The sequence below is a fragment of the Bos grunniens genome, chromosome 8 (assembly GCF_055505025.1).
Source record: "Bos grunniens cultivar Pamir isolate PY7600 chromosome 8, Bosgru_T2T1.0, whole genome shotgun sequence".
Lineage (NCBI taxonomy): Eukaryota > Metazoa > Chordata > Mammalia > Artiodactyla > Bovidae > Bos > Bos grunniens.
Genome location: NC_141172.1, coordinates 39,263,002 through 39,288,551, shown reverse-complemented (window position 1 = coordinate 39,288,551; position 25,550 = coordinate 39,263,002). Strand labels below are relative to the sequence as shown.

Below are 25,550 nucleotides of genomic sequence, written 5' to 3'. Positions count from 1 at the left end.
GTTGGCAAAGTGAGATCTCTGCTTTTCAATACACTGTCTAGCTTTGTCAGAGCTTTACTTCCAAAGAGCAAGTGTCTTTTAATTTCATGGCTGCAGTCACCATCCACAGTGATTTTGGAACCCGAGAAAATGAAATCTGACACTGTTTCCACTTTTTCCTCATCTATTTGCCATGAAGTGATGAGACCAGATGCCATAATCTTTGCTTTTTGAATGTTGAGTGTTAAGGCAGATTTTTCACTCTCCTTTTTCACCTTCATCAAGAGGCTCTTTAGTTCCTCTTCACTTTCTGCCGTTAAAGTAGTATCATCCGCATATGTGAGGTTACTGATATTTCTCCTGGCAATCTTGTGCCAGCTTGTGAGTTATCCAGCCCATTATTTTGTATGATGTACTCTGCACAGAAGCTAAATAAGCAGGGTGACAATATACAGCCTTGAGGTATTCCTTTCTCTATTTTGAACCAGTCCATCGTTCCATATCCAGTTCTAACTGTTGCTTCCTGTCCTGCATATAAGTTTCTCCAGAGGCAGGTCAGGTGGTTTGGTATTCCCATGTCTTGAATTTTCCACAGTTTATCATGATCCACGCAGTCAAAGGCTTAGCATAGTTAATGAAGCAGAAATATATGTTTTTTAAAATAATTCCCTTGCTTTTTCTATGATCCAGCAGCTATTGGCAATTTGATCTCTAGTTCTGCCTTTTCTAAATCCAGCTTGTACGTTCGGAAGTTCTTGGTTCACATACTGCTGAAGCCTAGCTTGAAGGATTTTGAGCATAATCTTGCTAGCATGCAAAATAAGTGCAACTGTACAATAATTTGAATATTCTTTGGCATTGCCCTTCTTTGGGATTGTAATGAAAGCTGACCTTTTCCAGTCATGTGGCCACTGCTGAGTTTTCCAAATTTTCTGGCATATTGAGTGCAGCACTTTAACAGCACCATCTTTTAGGATTTGAAATAGCTCAGCTGGAATTTCATCACTTTCACTAGCTTTGTTCGTAGTGAATCTTCTTAAGGTCCACTTGACGTCATGCTCCAGGATGTCTGGCTCTAGATGAGTGACCACACCATCTGGTTATCTGGGTCATTAAGATCTTTTTTGTACAGTTCTTCTACATATTCTTAAAGTCCCAGGGTCAGGGACACAGAAGATGCATGACCCACTCCCTTTGGCTACGCTAATTTCTTTTTCTCTAACATTATTATAGCTCTTTGTGCATTCCCTCCTCTTCTCTGGTGACCCTTGCACACCCTACTTTGAATACCTTCTGTAACCCATGATATAAATCAATGAGAAGAAAAGAGGAAAATTAGATAAGTCTCTGGTAAAGCTCTTAAAGGCCATAAGAATATGATCTCTGGTATCACAGCTTCTCAGCATGATTTCATGCTCTCCTACTTTACTCAGAGAAAGGCCCAGGGAATTACACACTTACTACTCACACGGTATGATTTACAAAACTTTAAAAAATTCCTTCTTAGGCAGCCTCTGATATACCTGTCTTGTAAGTAGGTAATTCAAACAAATGTTCTCATTTTATAGACAAAGAGATGGAATTTGAATCACTTGTCTTTATAACCAATACTTTTGTTTATATAATACCATGCAAATAAGAGAAAAGTAGAAAATTCATACAATCATTTTAATATTTATGAACATCCAGTTATTTGGAATTATTCATGGATCTAGTAGAGAAGGCAATGGCACCATGGCACCCCACTCCAGCACTCTTGCCTGGAAAATCCCATGGATGGAGGAGCCTGGTGGGCCACAGTCCATGGGGTCACTAAGAGTCGGACATAACTAAGCAACTTCACTTTCACTTTTCACCTTCATGCATTGGAGAACGAAATGGCAACCCACTCCAGTGTTCTTGCCTGGAGAATCCCAGGGACAGGGGATCCTGGTAGGCTGCCGTCTATGGGGTCGCACAGAGTCAGACACAACTGAAGCAACTTAGCAGCAGCAGCAGTCTTTGTCTTAAAACAAATGGGGAGTAGAGCTAAAAGTCATCATATACTTTTCTACTAAGTTCAGAGCTTTCTCATCTGTAGTCTCTTTGCTTTTGGCATTTTCATAGACATTTTGGTTAGTGTTACACCAACCCGCTCCCCTCACCCCAGAGAATTCTTTCAAAAGGAAGGAAAGGAACTAATATTTATTTGTTCTGAGATAGGTATTGTTTTAGGTGTTTTACATTGAAAATCTTCATTCTTACAACTTTGTAAAAAAATGAAATATAGTTGATTATAATATTCTTTCAATATCAAGTGTGCAGAAAAGTGACTCAAATATATATATATACACACACACACACACACACATATATATATATATATATATATACACACACATACACACACACACACACATACAGGTTATTTTCCATTTTCAATTATTATAAGATATTGAGTATAGTTCCTTGAGCTATACAGTAAATCTTTGTTGTTCATCTATCTTATGTTTATCTGTTTATATCTGTTAATCCCATACTCCTAATTTATCCATCTCCCCCCACCATTCCCTTTAGTGACCATAAATATGTTTTCTATGTCTGCGAGTCTGTTTTTATTTTTTATACAGATTAATTTGTATTATTTTTTAGATTCTACAATTAAGAGATATCATATAATACATATTTCTCTGCCTGATTTACTTCACTAAGTATAATATTCTCTAGATTCATCCATGTTGCTGCAAATGGCAACACTTCAATCTTTTTTTACTTATAATAACTTTTGAATTATGTAGTACTGTCCCCAGTTTATAGACAAGGAAACATAAAAGTTCAAATAACTTATCCAAATCCTCATAGCTACCAAGTTTCAGAACCAGAACTCAAACTCTAATCCGTTTGGTAACATAGTTCATATAGGTAACACGGTTTAAGCTTACAGACAAATCAGTTTAAACAAAATCTGGCCATTTTTGTTGAGGTCCCTCACTACTAGATCACAGGCAGAGTTACTTGGATCAACATTTCATAGAGTACAAACATTTTCATTACAGAGAAAGAATTGAATTCATTAACAAAATTGATGAAATTACCTAAACATTGAAAAATTCAAAAAACCCTGAAGAGTAGAAACAGACATTTCAGAAATTTCTTTTGGCTAGTTTCCTGATTTAGTCACTATTTTATTTCTATCCATTACATGAACAACTTGGATGTGGGTTCAAAGCCTGGATAACCCATTAACCAACTATGTGTCTTTGCATAAATTATTTTCCTTCTTGAGCCTTATTTTCATTTAAAATAATATCTATTTTATAGGGTTGCAGAAAACATTATACATGAGAGCATTTATAAAAGCATCCAGTGCATTCCCCAGCATGTAGTAGGCCCTCAATAAATAGTAGCAATTATCTCACCATGAAATAAGCTTAGAAGTATTTATAGATTCTGTATAATGCACATGTAATTCTTAAACAATTTTTCTCACATAGCCCGCCACGCTTAGGTATAAAATGATGCTGCTTTTAAAAATGAAGCCTCCGTAATCCAGTTGCCATTTTTCACCTTGGTCCCTGCTCTTGGCCAACAGCCTCAGCCAGGTCTTCATGTAGTCAGAACTCTCTGAAGCTTCCCCCTGGGAGTGATGGAGAAACTGACTCTTCATTTTAATACAGAGTCTATAAATGGGGAAGCTACAGGAACAGCTCACAGACTGTGTTAGGAAGACAGATTTTTCTTCAGGCTGAGAACTAAACCAGCTTGCAAAAGAACTTGAGCTATTTAAGACTGACATTTAAGCAACTACTGTACTTAGGAGAAGGAAAATAATGGAAATAATAACCTTAACATTCCATTTGGGCACATTCCTATTAAAGGAACCAGGTTACAGTGGTTGGAAAGCTGACCAGTGGAGCAATCGCCTGGTCCCCTAGCCCCCTGTCAGATGGGTGGCAGCAAGAGGGCATCAAGTTAGACAAATCCACCTGGTTCCAAGAAGTGGGGCCATTTTCATCCACTAGCCCGCAGGCCACAGGGAGATGCTTCTGCACACTCCAGTGCTCTCCTCTGCTCCTGAGCCTCACAGCACCTCACCTGGTTTGCAGCAAGCTGCTAACAGAATGTATTACTGTGAGCCAACCACACTCTTGCCCTCTGAGTTGTATACTTGGGGTAGGGGAAGAGGAAGATGGTCTGCTACTGATTCTGCAAAGGTTCAAATAAGTGGATGAGAGCAGGCAGAACATGTTGCTGAAAGGAACAAAAAGGAAATGGGAGAAAGCAGAGTGAGAAGAAAGGCATGGATAAAACCTTATTGTTTTATCAAGTAAAAACTTCTTGGTTAAAAGATGTAACCTATTTTCATTTAAATATCTTCAAACCAACCAAAACCCTAATGTGTGGTGGCCTATGGCTTCCAAATTCTCAAAATGATAAGCTGCCAAAATAAACTAATTGCCATGTGTCTCAGTAATTGCCATGTGTTTATATATACAGTTACAGTAAAATGGTTCAGTGAGTCCTGATGGTGACAATGCACATATGGCAAAAAAACAGAAACTCTCTAAACCAGATTCATCTTAAGATGAATATGAAAGCCAGCTTTGCCATTTATTGGCTATGTGGCCTTGAGGAAAACATAGCCTCTCTGAGTCTTTGAGTCCCCACTGATTGAAGGGAGAAAATAATACTATTGCGGCAGCAGAGTCCTCACAGTAGAGAGGGGAAGAAGCACAGGGAATAAATGGAAAGAGATTCAGTGCCCAGTTGTACTCCATCACCTGTCTAATGACTCAAAAATTCAGGATACATATGAAGCTCAGAATGAAGAATGGGGGACCAGGACATCCTGTTCCGGTGAGTGTGTGAAGTAAACACTTTGGCCACTGGTCAAGTTTGAGAAGAATGAGTTGGGAATTTCTCTATGAGAGAGGGTCACTCTGTTGCCAGTGTATATCTCCCTCCTTCTGCTGCTGCTGCTAAGGCGCTTCAGTCGTGTCCGACTCTGTGCGACCCCATAGACGGCAGCCCACCAGGCTCCGCCCTCCCTGGGATTCTCCAGGCAAGAGCACTGGAGTGGGTTGCCATTTCCTTCTCCAATGCATGAAAAGTGAAAAGTGAAAGTGAAGTCGCTCAGTCGTGTCTGACTCTATGCGATCCCATAGACAGCAGCCTACCAGGCTCCTCTGTCCATGGGATTTTCCAGGCAAGAGTACTGGAATGGGTTGCCATTGCCTTCTCCAATATCCCTCCTAGGCGACCACAAGGATCAAATGAAATAATAAGTGTAGGAATATTTTGCAAACAGTAAAACACACTGAAAATTCCAGCTCGTTTTGTCTCATTATAAGCTTGGTGTTACTTATCATCCTCCATTCTCTGAGTACAAAGGTAAATTTGCCCTCAATTGAGTCAAGCTATGTTGCATAAAGTTCACAAACAACCCTTTGACTCGGGAGTAGTTGAGTCTAAAACAGAACAAGGAAAGTATGGCAAAGGATGAACATTTAACTCTATCTTCCCTTGTCCTTCCAAGCAAGCTTTGCTGGAAGAAAGGTCTGGCAGAGAAGAGGATTCCAGATGGAGATTAAAAGGGACATTAACATGAAATGCTGCAGCCTCCCCTGAGAGCCATCCTGGCTCTCTACAGCTTTTAGGTTGTTCTGCATTTACAGGACTTTCCCCAGAAGGTAGAGGGAGAAAGAAGATGGAAAGTATTTCCTCAGGCACTGGCCAATTGCTTCCTTTGGATTATCTCTGATTGGGAACCATGGTGAGGGGGCACTGAGTCCTGCACTTAGGGTCTAGGCCTGTGATTCTTAAACTGGAAGCCACAGCATCAGCTCCATCTGGGCTCTATAGTAAGCTAAGCCCTAAGAACATCTTTAGATGATTTTCAATCTTTGGAAAGTTTTCCAAATGAAATACCAATAGAAAACAAAACAAAACAAAACAGAACAGCTCTGATTTCATTTGGAATGCAGAAGGATAGCTCTTCCAGTGGGTATCTTTTCCCCCTAGGCTGACCCCCAGCCCCTTCTGCTGGATTCCAGGGGGTCTTGGGGATGAAGTGATAATGGCTGTCCCAAAGTGACTCTGAACTACAGATGGATCAAGATGACCTCTGTCCCCACCCTGCTGCCATTCTCTCACATGTAAGTTCTTGGGCAAGGTGAAATCATGGGACCTCATTTGAGTGACTCAGAAGTCGTGGTCTTGCTGATGGCCCCACACTGATCTTGTGGCCTAGACTTCTGATGTCTAGCTGTAACCAAGCTCCCACATTATATCCGTTCCACTAACTAGGTGATTTCTTTTTCCCCCAATCCAAGTTTATGACTATACAGTTTTCCAGCATCCTAATCTCTACAGGTGGGCACCATCTCACACTTGCATCGATAGCTTGCTTGTTTCTCCTACTGAACTTCTGCCTCACAGCTAAGTCCCTGTTACACACCGTTAAGCTGCCCCCAAAGCTACTGTCTAGAATATTACGTTGAGATGAAGTCTGGACTTGAAGTAAAAGAAATCTATATAGGTGGGTTTGACAAAGCAGAGAAGGCTTTACATTTGTAAAACTTGATGTTTGTCACTGTATCCCCAACTTCCTGTCACTTCCTTCCATCTGGCCACCAGGAAATTTGCCTTTTCATCTTGTCCTTGTGGACACTGACTACTAATGTGAATAACCAAATTTATGATCTGCCATCCTCTGCTCCACCCCTCCAGCTGGATAATCTTCTTCTCACTGGCACCTGGGGGGTCACACTCCGATGAGTATGTCTAGTCTGCAGGGTCTTTCCTTTCCTGCTTACTCTCATCCCACTGAATACCAAACTCTTAATTTTTAAGTATATAACAGGCATCTCAGTTGTGCCAAGTGCTAGAGGGATTAAATAGATGACATGATTTCTTGCCTACATATGGGTCATGAGGAATACTCTCTCATGGTTGAGTTCAAAGGCTTTGCTTGCTAAGAATCATCCCTTAGGTATGAGCTCTGGGCAGGCAGGGATTTTTGTCCACTTTCTCTATTGATGTAGCTTTAACACACCAAACAGGACCTGGCACATAACAGAAGCTTAATGTTTGAGAATAAGTGTATGAGTGAACGATCCTACAAGAAGAGCCTTTGCTGAAGATAGTTATGGTAAGAGGAACCATGGCTGAGCTCAAAGATTTTGATCTGTGAGCCTGTACACAATAGCCTATCAGGAGTTTCAGAAAAAAATAGAGAGACTTTCCTTTCTAACAGAGAAGGAAATGGCAACCCACTCCAGTACTCTTGCCTGGAAAATTCCATGGACTAAGGAGCCTGGTAGGCTGCCATCCATGGGGTTGCAAAGAGTTGGACATGACTGAGCGACTTCATTTCACTTCACTTCCCTTTCTAACACTGAAATTTTTCTTTTAATTGAGGGAGAAAAAAAAAATGATAGAAATACAACTGGCTCTATCAAGGTGACCTGGAGAATTTTGCTGCTCTAAGCCTCCATTTTCTGCTGTACATCAGGAGGCCACCAAATCTGAAGAGAAACAAGAGTAGGCAGGACAATCAATTGGCTCAACTCATCCACAGAACATGTTGCACTCTTTTAGAAAACCATCCCAAGGTCAAGGAACTCAGTCAACTAATCTGAATTTCATTTCTAAATAGGAACAGAAACATATCTTTTACTCTCTTCATAAAGTTATAATGAGGATTCAGGTGTTTATCCAAAAAGCATTTTATTGAGCCGTTCCTTTGTGTTTCCAGGCACTGAAAATGATTTTGTACCTAAGAGTAATTTATAAAACATACGTTGTAATATAAATGTAGGTACTATCACTGACCTCAATGGTATTGATAAAAGCACTACATCAGCCCAGAACCACAGACACAAACAACCTTGGGGGTAAATATTTGGATAATTTCACTCCTTGGAATCATTATGCCATACTGAGGACAGAATTAAAGAATCTGAAGCTTTGCTTTAGGATGTGTGATATGAGATTGGGTTTGTGGAGGAATGTATTAATAAGAGAGGAGTAGCTGGTCATTACACTTAAATGACCTAGAAAAAGGGCTGAATTTACTTACTTTGGTAAACTTGCATCTTTAAGGTCTAGTTCTCAAAGACTTTGCAATAGAACTAAATAGAGAGTTTAGTCAGAACAATCTGGTTAGAAAGCAAAAAAATTCTGCAGTGAAAAAGAACTCACAATTGTAAGTAAATCATCTAGAAATTCTAAGGGAACTAGGATCATTTAATATGGTCTGAGCCCAGATAATCTGAATGGGCATAGATCAAACCAATTCTAGTGTATTGTTGCTCTGTTTTATTAACACAGCGGCTGTGTTACCAGTAACACAGATGTTTCTGATGTGTGTGGAGTTTTTCCCTTTAAGGAAACTCCAACCAAAGTTATTCGCATTCTTCCTTCTAAACCATGAGTTGCTTATCATATTTATAAAGACAATTCCAATTAAAACACAGGAATTACAGGACATGGATTGCCATGAATATGTTCAGACCTGAAGACTTCAACTGAGCAGCCCCTAAAATAGAGTTATAAAAAAACATTTAATGTGATTTTAAGAGTTCAATTCATCAGAGGCTAAAGTTTATGAGTTTCAGATACAAGACAAAACATTTGCTTCAAAAAATGGCACTGCTTCTCCCAAAGAATGAAAAAAAGCACTAAATCTGTAATAATGTTCATTAAACACTTTTCTATAGTTTTTAAGTTAACTGGCAGAGAAGTCACAATAGCCAATGAAACAAATTTTCTGGATATTTTCCTTCTCTTCATTAAATTTTTGAGTTCCAGTTGAGAAAACAAACTGTCCTACTGCCAATGACACAAGCTGACTGGCAAGTGAAAGAGCACGTGAACTACTTAATAAATAATATAACTACTTAAGTAGTAGCGCCTGTTACTTAATTCCTATTATAAGTAAATCACCTTTAGAGCTCAATAAAAATATTAAAACACGCTCAATCATATTACTAACCAAAGGAAAAATCAAAACAACTTTGCTGTACAAATTGGCAAGGATTAAACTGACTGGCAATATCTAGGGTGGGGAAATGAATGCTCTAATGCACTGCTGTTGAGTTTAAATTGGTATAGACTTGGTGAAGGAATATATGGCAGTACCTATCCAGCTTTAAAATGTATATAACAATTAATCCAGCAATTTTTCTTTTAGAAATACTCCCTAAAGAAAGTATGCAGAAAGATATGCATGTGTGTGAGAGTGCTTGTGTAAACACACGGTATACACCAGGAGATTTAGCATAGCACTATTAATAAAAGCGACAAGTGAAAAAAATAAACGTCTTGCAACAGTGGGATGATGAAAAAATGATGATAAGTTTTTGTTAAGTACTGTATAATTAAAAAGGAGTTGATCTACATACATTGACCCAGAAAGCAAAAGCATATATTTTGTTAAGTTAAAAAAAAGTCATAAAATAAAATGCTTATTATGAGGCCATTTTATAACAGGGCAGATGTCATGTACATATACATGCATATATTTCATTTTCAGAAGTATTCTTAAAGGTCTAAAAAGAGTACTCACCAATCGTAACAGTCATTACCTTTAAGCAGTGGTTAAGATGAACATAGCCTGGGAAGCAAATTAAGCTCTTCATAAACTTAAGGACCCTAAGCACCTTTAAAAAACGAAAAGGCAATTTTTTTCTAATTTAAAAACTGTATTTAAGGAATGTGCTACGAGTCCAGTAAACCTGGTTTGTTGATTTAGTAATCAGGCTTCCAAGCAGTTTCCCCCAGCACACGTGTACTTGAGCAAACATGGCATATGAGAGAATGCACACATATGTGCACATGCGCACACACGGAGACACACACACACACATATACACACCTGTGGGGTAACACCACTGGGGCAGTCAGAGAGCCGGCACTCCCTTGCCTTTAGGGACTGTGATAGCTCTTAATCCAGGGGTAAAAGCACAGACTCTGCTGCCAGATGGTCCTGGGTGTAGTTTCCAACTCCATTATTTCAAGATTAAGAAATCATGGGCAAGTTACTTAACATTTTAGTGATTCAGATTCCTCAGCTGTAAAATGGGAATAAACAACGCCTTCCTTATAGGAATGTTATGAGGACTAATGGGAAAGGGCAATGTAAGCATGCGCCATACCACCTGGCACAGCGGGAAGGAAAAGGCAGACATTCTCAGCAATCAGCATGCAAAGACACAACACAAGTGGTTGGCGGGAAATCACGTTGTCTCACGAATCATTGTACCTGTATTGCTAGCACTAACTTTAGTTCTCTAAGTAACCTCATCTTTAATGGTTCACGTTTAAATTTCACCCCAAAAATGATTCCCAAGTAACTAAAAACTCCCACAGTACTGTATCTACAAGCATTATCATGAAGGAGAATAAGTGTGGGCTCTGGAGTCAGATTGTGTTTATAATACCAGCTCTGATACTCACTAGGTATGTGACTGGGGGCAAAGTCTCACCTGGGAGGCTAGATTATATTTATATTTGTATTAATGTTATTGTGAGGATTAAACAATATAAGTGGAAGTAACCAGCATACCCAGAATCTGGTGCACGGTAGAAAAATGGCAACAGTACTAAAAGCTTTAATTAACTGAACATACACTACAGACCAGGCATTTTCTGTCAATCTTATACCAACTCTAAAAGAGAAATACCACTATCCTCATATTATATTCAGAATTTAAAAAAAAAAGAATCAAAACAAAATGAACACAGACTCAGAGAGAGAGAACAAATGGATAGTCTGTAGAGGGGAGGGTGGTAGGTGAAACAGGTAAAAGAGACTCAGAGGTACAAATTTCCAGTTATACAAAAAGCTAGAGCATAAGGAGAGGAGAAGGCAATGGCAGCCCACTCTAGTACTCTTGCTTGGAAAATCCCATGGATGGAGGAGCCTGGTGGGCTGCCATCTATGGGGTCGCACAGAGTTGGACACGACTGAAGCGACGTAGCAGTAGCAGAGCATAAGGAATAAGGTCAATAATACTGTAGGGGGACAGATGGTTACTAGATTTGTGATGATCATTTCATAATGTATGTAAATGTCAGATTTCATCACACCTGAAACTGACATAATATTGTTGTTTTTCAGATGCTCAGTTGTGTCCGACTCTTTGCAACCCCATGGACTGCAGCTCACCAGGTTTCCCTGTCCTTAACCAACTTCCATACTTTGCTTACACTCATGTCCATTCAGTTGGTGATGCCATCCAATCATCTCATCCTCTGTCATCCCCTTTACCTCCTGCCTCCAATCATTCCCAGCATCAGGGTCTTTAAAATGAGTTAGTTCTTTGCATCAGGTGGCCAAAGTATTGGAGCTTCAGCTTCAGCACCAGTCCTTCCAGGGTATATTCAGGATTGATTTCCTTTAGGATTGATTGGTGCAATCACCTTGCAGTCCAAAGGACTCTCAAGTATCTTCTCCAACACCACAGTTCAAAAGCATTAATTCTTCGACGCTCAGTCTTCTTCATGGTCCAACTCTCACATCATATATGACTACTGGAAAAATCATAGCTTTGGTTAGATGGACCTTTTACTTTACTTTTACTTTGTCAGTAATGTCTTAACTTTTTAATATACTGTCTAGGTTGGTCATAGCTTTTCTTCCAAGAAGCAAGAATCTTTTAATTTCATGGCTGCAGTCACCATCTGCAGTGATTTTGGAACCCAAGAAAATAAAGTCCGTCACTGTTTCCATTGTCTCCCCATCTATAGCCGTGAAGTAATAGGACCAGATGCCATGAGGTTAGTTTTCTGAATGGTGAGTTTTAAGCCAGCTTTTTCACTCTCCTCTTTCACCTTCTTCAAGAGGCTCTTTAGTTCCTCTTCACTTTCTGCCATAAGAGTGATGCCATTTGTATCTGAGGTTACTTATATTTCTCTTGCAATCCTTATTCCCACTTGTGCTGTATCCAGTCCATCATTTTGCATGATATATTCTGCATGTAAGTTAAATAAGCAGGGTGACAATATACAGCCTTTCCCAATGTCATACTCCTTTCCCAATGACATACTCCTTTCCCAATGTCAAACCAGTCCATTCTTCCATGTCCGGTTCTAACCATTGCTTCTTGACCTGCCGACAGGTTTCTCAGGAGGCAGGTAAGGTGGTCTGGTATTCTCATCTCTTTAAGAATTTTCCACAGTTTGTGTGATCCAGAGTCCAAACCTTTGGCGTAGTCAATAAAGCAAAAGTAGATGTTTTTCTGGAATTCTCTTGCCTTTTCGATGATCCAATGGATGTTGGCAATTTGATTTCTGGTTCTTCTGCCTTTTCTAAATCCAGCTTGAACATCTGGAAGTTCTCTGTTCACGTACTGCTGAAGCCTGGCTTGGAGAATTTTGATAATTACTTTGCTAGTGTGTGAGATGAGTGCAATTGTGTGGCAGTTTGAACATTCTTTGGCATTGCCTTTGTTGGGATTGGAATGAAAACTGATCTTTTCCAGTCCTGTAGCCACTGCTGAGTTTTCCAAATTTGCTGGCATATTGAGTGCAGCACTTTCACAGCATCATCTTTCAGGATTTGAAATAGCTCAACTGGAATTCCATCACCTCCACTAGCTTTGTTTGTAGTGATGCTTTCTAAGGCCCACTTGACTTCATGCTTCAGCAAGTCTGGCTTTAGATGAGTGACTACACCATCTAGGTTGTCCGGGTTATAAAGATATTTTTTGTATAGTTCTTCTGTTATTCTTGCCACCTCTTTTTCTTTTCTGCTTCTGTTAGGTCCATACTGTTTCTGTCCTTTATTGTGCCCATCTTTGCATGAAATGTTTCCTTGCTATCTCTAATTTTCTGAAGAGATCTCTAGTCTTTCCCATTCTATTGTTTTCCTCTATTTCTTTGCATTGTTCACTTAGGATAGCTTTCTTATCTCTCCTTGCTATTGTTTGGAACTTTGCATTCATATGGATATGTCTTTCCTTTTCCTCTTTGCCTTTCGTTTCTCTTCTTTTCTCAGCTATTTGTTTGGCCTCCTCAGACAACCATTTTGCCTTTTTGCATTTCTTTTTCTTGGGGATGGTTTTGATCACTGCCTCCTGTACAACGTTACAAACCTCTGTCCATATTTATTCAGGCACTCTGTCTATCAGATCTAGTCCCTTGAATCTATTTCTCACTTCCACTGTATAATCATAAGGGATTTGATTTAGGTCATACCTGAATGGCCTAGTGGTTTTCCCTACTTTCTTCAATTTAAGTCTGAATTTGGCAATAAGGAGTTCATGATCTGAGATACAGTCAGCTCTTGGTCTTGTTTTTGCTGACTATACAGAGCTTCTCTGCAGGAGAAAAACACAATATTGTATACCAAATCTATCTCAATAAAAATAAAATAGGAAAATTAGATTCAGGACATTATATGACTTGCTCATAAGATTCCAATTCAGATCTGCCTGACTCCAGAGACTTTTTCTACAGACTCTTACAGCTTTGTTCTAAAGCTCACTGTTTCTCTTCCTATATTACCTTGGGCAAGTCACAATTTCCCCTTCTGTAAATCTCCTCTTCTGAGATAATATGACCAAATTTGGGGTATGTAAGCTAGAGGATAGGAATGCTTTGAAAACTGAAAAGTGCTTTTTAAAACAAGGGACTTGCCCGTAAGGGCCCTGCGGATGCTTCAAAATCTCTCTTCCACAGGGCTGCCACTGCTCAGAATTTCACTGCTTGACACTCAGTACCAAATGTGCAAAATACTCATGAGAAAGAGCACTGCATTAAACTTCCCTTAATGCATAAGTGAATCATTAGATCATTCTATTTTCTCTAGGGAGAAGTCTCAGGCAGTTGGTAAGCACTGGATATCTAAAGAGACAGACAGGAAAATAAGAGGAAGTGCCCAGAGAAAAGAAGGGCCTTGAAAATTTGATTCCAAGTCACAATTTTGCCAATGGCTTGCTCCAACAACCAGTTTAAGAAATCCTGGGCAAAATTTCTCTCTTACTCCTCCCCTTTTTACTAATTCGTATTTATTCAATAAACTTATTAAGTATTACCACGTGCCAAGCAATGTGAGGAGATACAATTCCTGTCTTCAGGAAACTTAGAATTCAGTGATGATTACTTGATTCAGTCCTCTATTATCCTTATTTATATAGGAGTTTAATCTATGAGTGAGTGTGCTTGTATGTGCACATGCTTAATTAAATATGTAGATCATTCATAGTTTAGTTTTCCATAATCAATCAAATGGCTCCTCTGATTAAGACAACCGTTTTACACACCTGTCATAAAACCCAATATGCTGAAATTCTGAGTGTACTCATAAACACTTAATTTTAACTTTTGTTTTATAGAATTAGCACACTGTCAGAATTTATCAAGTAGTAGCTATGTAAAATTGCTCTTGGGATAATTTTGTAGTAATTAAGCATATAAGAGCAATTAAGAATTTCCCTGGATTTAATCATCAATCCCTAGTACTATATAAGCATTAATAACATCATGGCTGATGCCAAAAATTATTCCTGATTATGACTGCTGTTGATCAGAATAACATGTAGTACACTCACTGGCTCATTCTCCTTGTGAATATGTCACAGCTTTCTCAATGAAGACTTTTACACGTTGATTTATCAGTCTTATTTGTCTTCCTGAGATTTCAAGGGGAAATTGTGACAGATGCTTGAGTTCTAAGCAATACAATTTCTAGACTTACTGCTTTGTTATTTCACAATCTCATATATGCAGATGTGACTAAATTTCCTGTGGGAGGGAAGTATGTTTATTGTCTCTACAATTTGCCTTAAAAAAATAAGCTTTAAACATTTAACACTATAAACCTCCAGAAATGAGATCAGTCATAGCCGTAACCCATAGGACTCTTCCGGAAAGTACCATTGCACAATCATTGTTAAGTAAACAGCCAGCACAGAGGAAGAAGTTCAGCTTGTACCTGCCACTCCATTTCATTCAAGTATCAATGCTCTGAGGTTTCCTCAGTTTGAAAGATGGTTGGGCTGTTTGCTAGGATAAGCCATTGACAACACATTTTGTTCTTGGAGGCCTGCTGGTGTCTGGAAATGTTTTGTTTTCCACTGTGAGGTGCAGAAACGCCACTAGTGTCTGGCAGCTGACTGGCTTGCTTCTTTGGGGTCTGCAGGCAGGGCACACTTTACATCATGGGAAGACAGCTATGGGGCCACCAGAGGCAGCTCCTACTTCTCCCTGCTGCCACCCTGATATCAAACAGCTCAGGCTGGGGAGATAGCTTCATGGTTATTCCCTAATGAAATCTAATGACTGGATCATGGAAGATGGAAATCTTTGTGTTCGAAACTGGCAACTCCAAAGGGGTGAAATGACAGCAAGTAGTGGAAAGTATAGAAACCTAAGGGAATAAGGAAGAGGGGTGGAAAACAAGGCAGAGCCCTCAGAAGCGGCCTCTAGTCTCTACCACTGATTTCCAAGATGCAATCAATGTGAATTAATCTGTGAGATTGTTCCATTTTACAGATTAGATTTGTTCCAGAGCAGGGAGGGAGGCTTACTGGGGAGGGGAGATGTACATGCTGTACTGTGCTGTGTTTAGTCATTTAGTCATGTCTGGCTCTTTGGGACCTCCTGGACTGCAGCCCGCCAGCCTTCTCTGTCCGTAAGGATTCTCCAAGCAAGAATACTAGAATGGGTTGCCATGCCCTCCTCCAGGGGATCTTCCCAACCCAGGGATCAAACCCAGGTCTCCCGCACTGCAGGAAAATTCTTTACCATTTGAGCCACCAAAGAAGCCCAAGATTACTATAGTGGGTGGCTTATCCCTTTTCCAGGGGATCTTCCCAAGCCAGGGATTGAACCCAGGTCTCCCACATTGCAGGCAAATTCTTTACCATTTGAGCCACCAAAGAAGCCCAAGAATACCATAGTGGGTGGCCTATCCCTTTTCCAGGGGATCTTCCCAAGCCAGGAAACAAATTGGGGTCTCCTGCATTGCAGGTGGATTCTCTACCAGCTGAGCTACTGGGGAAGCCTGAGCTGTATATATAGTTGCAGGAGACAAGGGTTCAGTCCCTGGCTTGGGAAGATCCCCTGGAGGAGGGTCTGGCAACCCACTCCAGTATTCTTGTCTGGAGAATCCCATGGACAAAGGAGCCTGGCAGGCTACAGTCCATGGGGTTGCAGAAGAATCAGACACAACTGAAATGACTTAGCACACACATATGTAAACTGTGACTGACTCGCATTATTGTACGGAAAAAGTCAACACAGCATTGTTAAGCAGTTATTTGTCAACTAAAAAAAGAAGATGGTTCCAGAGAATTTTTGGCACATCTTGCAGTCTATCCAATAAACATTATCAACAGAACCTCAATTTTGTCAAGCGTGGCAATGCAGTAAAATATCTGTCTTTCCAGACTCCCTTGCATGTGACGATGGCCACGGGGTTAAGTTTGGGGCGCACCTGTCCTTCACTCTTTCCCCTTATTTTTGCCTGACACTGAGACAAGAAGCTAATGGAGAACAACAGCATCCATGTTGTGACCAATATGGAGGTCACAGTGGAGGATGGCAGTCACTGTTAAAGACAGCAAAACAGAAAGCTGGAGGAGGCTGGCACACGGTTGGCTCCGTTGGGTTGCTTCTCCTCTGTACTGTTACTTTCAGATGTCTTGTCACATGAGAAAGAGTACACTAGGCAGGCTGCTAACATGATAAACAAGTCATGAGAAGGTCTTTGTACAAACATGTATTACAAATAACAGGCTCTCTGGGAAAACTAGGATTGGACAGACCACTCGAAATCTGTGAAACCTACTAATTGCAGGAATAAGAAAATGATAAGAGAAGATCTGGGCAGCCAGTTCAATGTGGCTAGAGGCTCTATGGTGGTTATTAAAAATGCACAAAAATGTTGACTTGAAGTGACGGCTTGCAGGAACTGAGATAGCAGGTGACAGAACCAGTACTTTGGGAGAATTGTGATCTGTCATCAGCTGAAGGCTGGGCAGGCCTGGTGTGTACCTTTCTGGGGAGACAGCTTTGGGATGGTGCACCTTTCAAATTTTATTAAAAGAGAAAAGAAAGGGATCCTGCCTGTGCATCAGATAGGCTGAGGGCTTCTTCATTTCTTCCTTGCATCTCAGCTACTCTTGCCTAGGAAAGATTGTATGTGAACACACAGAGTTCCACATTATTCTGACATCATTTCCCTATTTAGCAGTTCATCCAGAGGGTGAACTAGACTGCTTACGTAAGTCAGTGTTGTTCTGGTGTTCTCCACGGGCGGTCCAATCTAATCCCTAGGGTTAGCTTGCCATGTTCCTACCCCACCCATTCCATTCTCTACACAATGCCCTAGTTGAGTCTCCTAAATAACACACTGGCTTCTTTACTCGGCAGCGTAACACTTAGTGTGGCCCCATATCCCTTTATAAGCTGGTCTTGCTGGCTCCTCAGGTCCTCTCCCTACATTCCACAGCTGAGCTGTATGTTCCAGTCACACACACACTGCCTCAGCCTCGCCTCTCTAGGAGTTCACCATGCTGCCATTTGTGCTCCTGCCTGTGTATCCTGCTTCCCCTTGCCTGGAATATTGCTTCCCACTTGGCTTACCCAAAGATCTATTCACCTTCAAAGCCCTATTCAAGGTCACCACCAGAATCCTTTCTCTGATGTTTTCCTCTGAATAAACTGGGAGCCTCTGATACCTTCTGATATTGCATGTATCACATTGCACTGATTAAACAACATTCATGTTTGCCTGGCAAAAGTGGATGATCAATAAACACTTGTTGAATTGAACTTGGCCTCTCCTTGATGGGGCCAGAAGGAGGAAGGTTGTTAAAATACTGTTCTAGGAATTCCCATGGCATTCTAACAGCCTGGAGTGAATAGGACATTTAAAAAGAAATTATCCATTAGTACCATAACACAATGTACAAATATCAAGTCTCAGGCAACTAATCCAGGCAAAATGCTGAAGCTTGCCCGGGCAAGAGAATAGTCCTAAAGAGAAAGAAAAGACCGAGGAACAAGCTTACATGATTGGAAAGAGTTGTCCTTATGTTTACATCTTAAATAAAGACTAAAATGTATTAGGAAGTTACCTTGGAGATGCCATCCAAACAGAGACCTGTAAATGCTATCAGCATTCAAATATTAAAAGGAATGACACCTTATCCATCTTACTAATGAAAACAATACGAATGGATGAAGTAGATGCAGAATCAACAAAACTGAGTTCTGGTCCTGGGTCATCCACTAGTTAAGGGAGCTTGAAAATGCAGTGCTATTAACCTTTTCACAGTATGCCTTTTACAAAATACCTCTTAATAAATATATACATAGAGCACACAACATCTAAGCTCTTGTCAATTAGTATGGCATGAATAAAACTCAATGGACCACATTTTCTTCATCTATTAGACCAAAGCCCCTCTGAATAATAACCTTTAGTATATGTATATATGTAATGCAACAATATTTACATACAAGTGTATATTTCATGGATATATACACAAATCATATTTATTTTGATGTGCTTTTGACTTAGACTAAGAAAGTGGCTTGGAAATGTGGATTTCTCATTAATGATGCCCAGGTACTTTGCCAAGGCAGCAATGCCTAGACATTTAATACTCTTCCATGTCTCAGTTCCCATATCTAAAAATACAGTGATGACATTTTTCTCTGACCTCTACCTACCACAGGGAGCACAGAGAGGATGGGGGTGACAATGTTCATTAAAGCCATGAACTTCTTGAAAGAAAGAACAAATATTCACTGCAGCTATCATGTTAGCAACCCTGACACTGCTCGGGGCTTTAAAAATCTAGTTTCATCAGGGATGAAGTTCCTTCTTACCAAGATCCTATATAATACCATCAAGCAAACTAGTGCAACCAAAGCTGAAAGGCATAGCCAGTAACAGCAACTCATTTAGAGGATCTCTGCTCCCCTCACCCCTACCACTGAATCACCCACTTGAAAAATATTAGATCAATTTGGCCCTTATCCTAAGGAGTAGTTGATAAGAAATGGTCATGCCAAGAAAGTGTTAGAAAAATATTTTCAGAAGAAAAAAAAAAGCTTGGCAGAGGAAGTAGGTACACATGTGGGTCCCTGCTCTTGAATCCTAGCAGAGGTCCAGAAGCTAATCCATGACTACTTCCTTTGCTAGTTCTTCACTGCAGCCACTTGACCACCTTCCTGCAAGAGTCAGGATCTCCCAGTTTGCATAACTATATCTTGATCTCTTCCAGAAAGGCTTGTTTATGTATTTATTTTAGAGCTGCTATTGTCATTGGCAAAGTCCACTGGGGTTCCCAGGAAAAATAGGACACAACCTAGGTAAGAAGATGAGGTATAATCTCTTCTTTTGTGTTTAGTTTCACTTGCCTTGCACTTAACATGTTGGATTAGAGCTCCCCGTGCAGAACTGCTGTGCCAGACACTTCAGCTTGGCGTGCACTGTGCAGAAGCATTGAGCACGACACTGCAATTCAAGATGAGGACGGCACGCCATTTGCAAAAATGCTGCACCAGACCTGCAAGAACTCGTCCCACCCTTCTGTAGGAAAGAATCCTATAAAGAAGCCCAGTTTATGGCCTTTCTGGGAGAGCCCATGCTATAGAGCAGGAGTTGGGGCCTCTCCATTCTTTTATCCAAGAATGAAGCTTTCCTTTGCTTCTGAAATGAACTCAGTCTTGTTCTATCAACTCGAACAACACTGGGCAGAAGGACCTTTGTTGGGGACCATCTAGGGAAGATTTGTAACACTATTAGCAGTTTCTATTAGTCATGGGAATTTTTAACAACGTGAAAAGAAAAAAAAAACCCACAATTTCAACTAAACTTGTGAAAATTCATTATTCAACTAAAAATGAGAAATATGGCAGAAGAGTCTTTTGCTAAGAGGCAGGACAAAATGAGAGGGTAAATCCATTATTTGTATCTTGTTTCATTATTTGTTTGGTGAATGAGAGAGTGTCAATCCCTTTTTCAGTAAATACTTACTAAATGTCTACTCTGGATCAAGTATTATGCTTACCCTAAGGCTACAAATATTATTGCTATTCTCAAATAGTCTGATAAAGAAAAGGGAGTAGAAGGAAGAACATTAATTAATTAAGCTCCTACACTGCACCAAGTGCTTTCCTTGTTGAATCCTTATAACAGCAGATGAGAGAAGATAGCTTAAGACTGCCCTCATTTAATGAAAGAGAACTCAAGCTCAATAATTTGTCCAGAGTCACACAGCTGAGTAGATTGGTATTTGCATTCCAATTAGTCTAATTCCAAAATCTTTTTTAGAATTTCTTTAGAAAGCAGAAAAAAAAAAAAAAAAGACAGGAAACTACCTATTATCCTACCACCACGATTTAAAAAAAAAAAAAACTGTTAATGTTTTGGAGAATTTCCTTCCATTTTTTTTTTCTACAAGCAGGTTAATTTTTGAAATTTTAAAATATGCTTCACAGTTGTAATCAAAGTGTGTGATATTACATTTCATTGGAACTATGACACCACTGACTGTGAAATGCTCCATTATTCTATACAACACCAGAAAGAAAAATCACTGCCAATTACACGATGCCACTGACTGAGATATATTCAGATTTTAGCAGTGTTAAAATATGAAGGTAAAAACTGCGTGTCTTAGAATCAATGATCTATTCTGTATTCTACAAAGCCAGAACTTCTGTTGTTTGCCTTCCGCCCACAGATGAGGGTGGCTTCAGAGGACCTGGGTCTCCCCCACATTAGAAGAGCTCCTTGTCAGAGTTGGGAACCCCCCTCGGAAAGAGAGTGTTCTGTTGGTCTTTTTCACACATTCATTTCTTTACACATAGTAGGCACTCAAGGAATATTTCTTGGTTGCGTAAACACATAACTAAAGCTTGAGAAGAAATGTACTGACAGAAGAAGGTAAAAAATAATACCACAGGCCCAAGTTTTGTTGAGGATAGGGGGTTCATGTGATTACTGCTATCAGGTAGAGGGGAGAGGCAATGGATTTCTTATCCACCCTGAGCTCCATAATGCTGCTTTGTTCTGCCCTCCTGGGAGGTTATTCACACTTTTCCATACACAGCTTGAATACTGATTTAGATTTTGGGGGGATATCACCCATTAATTACAAGTAGTAACTCATAGAAAGCAAACTCAGGAATCAGCATGAGACAGATAGAGGAGAACTGAATCTTGTTTCTCAGGTGCTGAAACTCTCAGTGTAAATATACAGTATCGCTTCTGCTTAAACAGAATGTGTATCTGTCCCTAGGAAGTAAAGTGAAGTCGCTCAGTCATGTCCGACTCCTTGCGACCCCATGGACTGTAGCCTATCAGGTTCCTCTGTCCATGAGATTTTCCAGGCAAGAGTGCTGGAGTGGATTGCCATTTCCTTCTCCAGGGGATCTTCCCGACCCAGGAATCGAACCTAGGTCTCCTGCATTGCAGGCAGATGCTTTACCGTCTGAGCCACCAGGGAAAAGGCTATGTATATTTTGAGTCTATATGATTCAACAACTCAACTTGCTATGGATGTTCACTAAGATATCTGCCTGAGTCAGCAAAATTGGCTCAAGTAAAGAAAAGAAATTAAGCTAAACTTAGTTCTCCACGCATGTTCTAGGTTAAACACATTTTGAAAACAATCACGACTACTCTTGCCTCCTTCCCTCTTCTTCCATGACTCCATCCAGCACTTACGTATCTTTACAACATGTGAAGAACTGTGCTAAATTCTCAAAAAGGAAGAACAATGGGTCAGAACATTCTGACTTTAGAAAGAAGTTTACACATTACCAATGAAGACAAGTTTTACTCACAGAGAAGTAAACTACAAGTGAGAGAAAGTGTATGTCGTATCGGAAGTACAGCTGATATGCAGCCAGTTTAGAGCCAAGAGAGATCATGTGCAGCAAGGAGATCAGGAAAGGCTTCAGAGAGAAGTGCCATTTCATCTGGGTCCTGAAGGATGGAGAGGATCTGGGCATATGGGAACTGGGGCAAAGACCTGTGAGAGGTGAGGCAGGCACAGGCAAAAGAACCCTTGCTGTTGCCTTTTACACCGTTTATTGTCTAAGAAACAAGATGCTGTTGTTAGGACCTGTCCACAAGGTGGTAAAAGCCCTGGGTCAATGAATGGATCATTACCTTGGGTTGACCACTTGTGGGTATCCTAAGTCATACCATCTTAGGGCCAAAGCCAGGAAGATGCTACAAGATTTCATGCTGATAAAGTGTGAAATTTTAGAGGAAAGTCATGAAAGCCAAAGCCTGGTGGTATATAACAGGACAGCTGAAATCTACAACAGGTAACTAAGACAATTAAAAGCAACAGCACAGAATCACTTTTCAAAACTCAAGAGACTGACAGTTACTTGCTTACCATGGACATGGATTCCATTTGGTTGAAAAGAGCTTGTTTCTGGCTGATAAGACTTCAGGTGTGATCCTGAGGGCTGCTGGGTATGGGGAGGCTGTGTTCTCTGCATTATTGAAGAAGGAGCTGGAACTCTCCGGGGGCTAATGTGGTGAGGAGATGGAGCAGAAGGTGCAAACCTGAGAAAACAATTATAAAAGGAAACATGAGAGATGCAAAATAGCAGGAGCAAAGACAAAGTCTTCAAAGCCAAATTCTAATTCCCTATTCTGACTGTATAAGAGCGTGACAAAAAGCCTTTTTAAAAAAATCTTAAGACTTTTCTCTCCCATTTTTCAACCACTGAATTCTCAATTGAGATATTGAGGGAATAAAAGAGATCAACAAAGGGAAAATCCAGTCACAGTCTGAGTTTGTCAAGCTTCTTAAAATGCATTTCAAATACTCTGGGCTTGGTGAAATTCAAAGCACATCTTTTGTCAGACCCCCTTTCCACTAATTTTTAGACCTGTTTGCATTTTAGGGGAAATTTGATTCATATACTTCTGATTCATTTACACTTAGCTCATAAACATTTTGTTTATGACTTTATTAAAGCCTCTTCAGTCCTATTCTCTTTAGATAATATATTTTCTTCTGTCAAGTATAAATTAACTTACACCTCAAAGGTCAAGTGTGGTTTGAAATCCAGAACTCAGATATCTGTGTAGGTTCTGTGTTTGGCAAAGAACATTGCCAACAGGAACATGATTTGGGACATTTTTGCAGTCAGACATGCCCATCTCAGTAAGATTACTAGTAGTTTCTGAGGCAGAACGTACAGGTGTTTAAATAAAGTGATATTATCAACTAACCTGAGATATAAAATGATAACTATCCATTGATCTTCTAATTGTAAGGGAAATGGCAGGATCTGACTCACTAGGTTTAAAATGACACCTTATACTTTCTAACATTGAAGTTTCCTTGAAGTGTACTTGTGCAAACAATGTTAAAGTTGAGCAATGACCACAGACTATTAAAATTGTCAGGGAGAGAGGGGAGTCAGCCTTTGGACAAGTGTCTGTTCTCTCTCATAGTTGCTGGCATTCAAAATAAAGTTAACTTTCCTTTTCCAACACCCCCTCCCCCTGCAAAAAAAGAACCAACACATGATTTGCCAGTTCAGTAGGTGGCTGGCACAAGTGTGATGGAGAAAGGAGCAGGGACTCTGTCAGTGCAGTGAAAGGAAGCATCATGATAATGAGCAGGGAAACTGTGTTAGCAGTGAAGTATTTGGTTGTCCTCCAAAAACTCAGGAGGTTGAAAAACTTCAACAGGCTGTTTCTGTGTAGAAAGGCAGGCTTTGTTTTATGACAACGTGTAGATGTTGCCATATGTATCCACCACTTATTTCATAGAAACAGGTCACTTAATTTTCCTGGGCTTTTTGTGTAGGGCCGTTGATGAATCAAAGGGAGGACGTTTCGAACCACAGTAGTTAACAAGGTAGAGCTTCTACATTTGTATTGCTGCAGTAAGAAACCATGGGATGAAATCCCATTTCTCTCTGCATTCCCCTTCTTGAGGTCTGATGAGACAATGCAGGAAGATGACATAGGAACCAAGAAGGGAGGAATTGGAATAGTTATGGAGAAGAGAAGTCAGAGGCTGCCTAAAGAAACTTGCTGGGTTCAGATGCCTACTTAATCAAGAACATGCATCTTCCCTCTGCTGGAAGAGAATAGTAGCTCAGTGTGAAGGTGAAGTTGAAGTTGCTTAGTCGTGTCCGACTCTTTGTGACTCCGTGGACTGTAGCCTACCAGGCTTCTCCGTCCATAGGATTCTCCAGGCAAGAATACTAGAGTGGATTACCATTTCCTTATCCAAACTCAGTGTTCTGTTACAGATAAATATATATTCTCCAAGCACATCATCTTGACTCAAATTAGTCTGAAAAGAGTGCTGAGTGGCCCATTGTTCTGAAAAAAAAAAAAGAGCAAGCTAACCCTGACACTGTCCCCATAACTTCTATTAAAAACTTGCATGCCAAGATTCCCCGTATAGAGGCTATTTTCTTGGGGAACATGTCCTTAGTGTTTCTCACAGGCTGCCCTCAAGCTGTGGAGAGAAAAGAGGAATTGTGAGACCACAGACTTTGGGGCTAGAAGGAGTTCACACCACCAACTAACACCAGAATCCTGTGAGCAGAAGATCGCTAGGGAGGGAGAGAAAGGGGTGGATTTGAATTAGAAGGAAACCTACATCATTGCTAAGTAGCCATCTTTGGCATCTCAAATTTGTTTTGGGCGGGGGGAAAGAAGCAAGATTCTTTGGCTTCTTAATTGTATTTCTTTGTTTGGGAATAAAAGATGCAACATGCTCTTGGTGGCTTTTCAGTCTCCTCTCCTGGTACTTCTGCCTGTTAAGGACTGACAAGGCAGAGATTTGTAGATGGGGCAGGTTACAATATTTAGAAGTGTAGCTTAATGGAGGAGAATAATTTGATTTCACAACTCCCTCCTCCACAGCACAATAAATTTAACTCATAAATAAAAGTTTGATTAATAAAGAGTAGACAATGTGTAAGGGGAAGGAGACAAAGACTGTCAGCAATATAAAACTATATTTTTGTAATTTGCGATGATATGACTAGCATGAATTATGATTACTAGTTATAAAAAAGTAGCATAGACAACAAACTAAAAGAACAGAGTTCATTTGAGCATATTAGGAGTCATCTAGAATGTTACTGTATATATATTTAGATTATATATCTATATATAAATTATATATCTATACATCTATCCAGAAAGTATATACTTACATGCTAATAAAAAATCATTCTTATCTACTCAGTCATACAAGTTTCACACTCAGCCATGCTCTCTTGGCTACCACATATTACTTACTATAAAAGTAATGTTGAACAAAGAAAAAAAAATGTGAAAGTACATACACAACAAGATTTTAGCATAGTCTATCTCAGAAACCTGGGGGGAATAAAATAATACTGAGCCCTCAGCTGACCTTAACACTTTGCTTTTTGCTACTTCAGGCTGGGTTATACTCCATGTTATTAAAATAAATAAGATTATATGGCATAGAATTAATATAATTTCAAAATCTAGTATGATACTCTGTATAAAGCATTAATAAAAATTTAAATATATACCATTCTAAATGAAATAAATGCACACCTAAAGTAGTCTTTGCTTTTAAAAGAAAAGAATTGGTATAGAAATT

At 39.9% G+C, this 25,550-nt stretch overlaps 1 protein-coding gene across 5 annotated transcripts in view; it reads right to left on the bottom strand.

Annotated features, from left to right (window-relative positions):
* GLIS3 (GLIS family zinc finger 3) overlaps nt 1-25,550 on the bottom strand; it is a 691,476-nt gene that overhangs the window by 11,265 nt on the left and 654,661 nt on the right. For all 5 annotated transcript variants that reach the window (XM_086415266.1, XM_086415264.1, XM_086415263.1 and 2 more), the window contains one exon: nt 22,332-22,504. In XM_086415266.1, the coding sequence (XP_086271392.1) occupies nt 22,332-22,504 (173 nt within the window). The remainder of the gene's footprint in view (nt 1-22,331; nt 22,505-25,550) is intronic.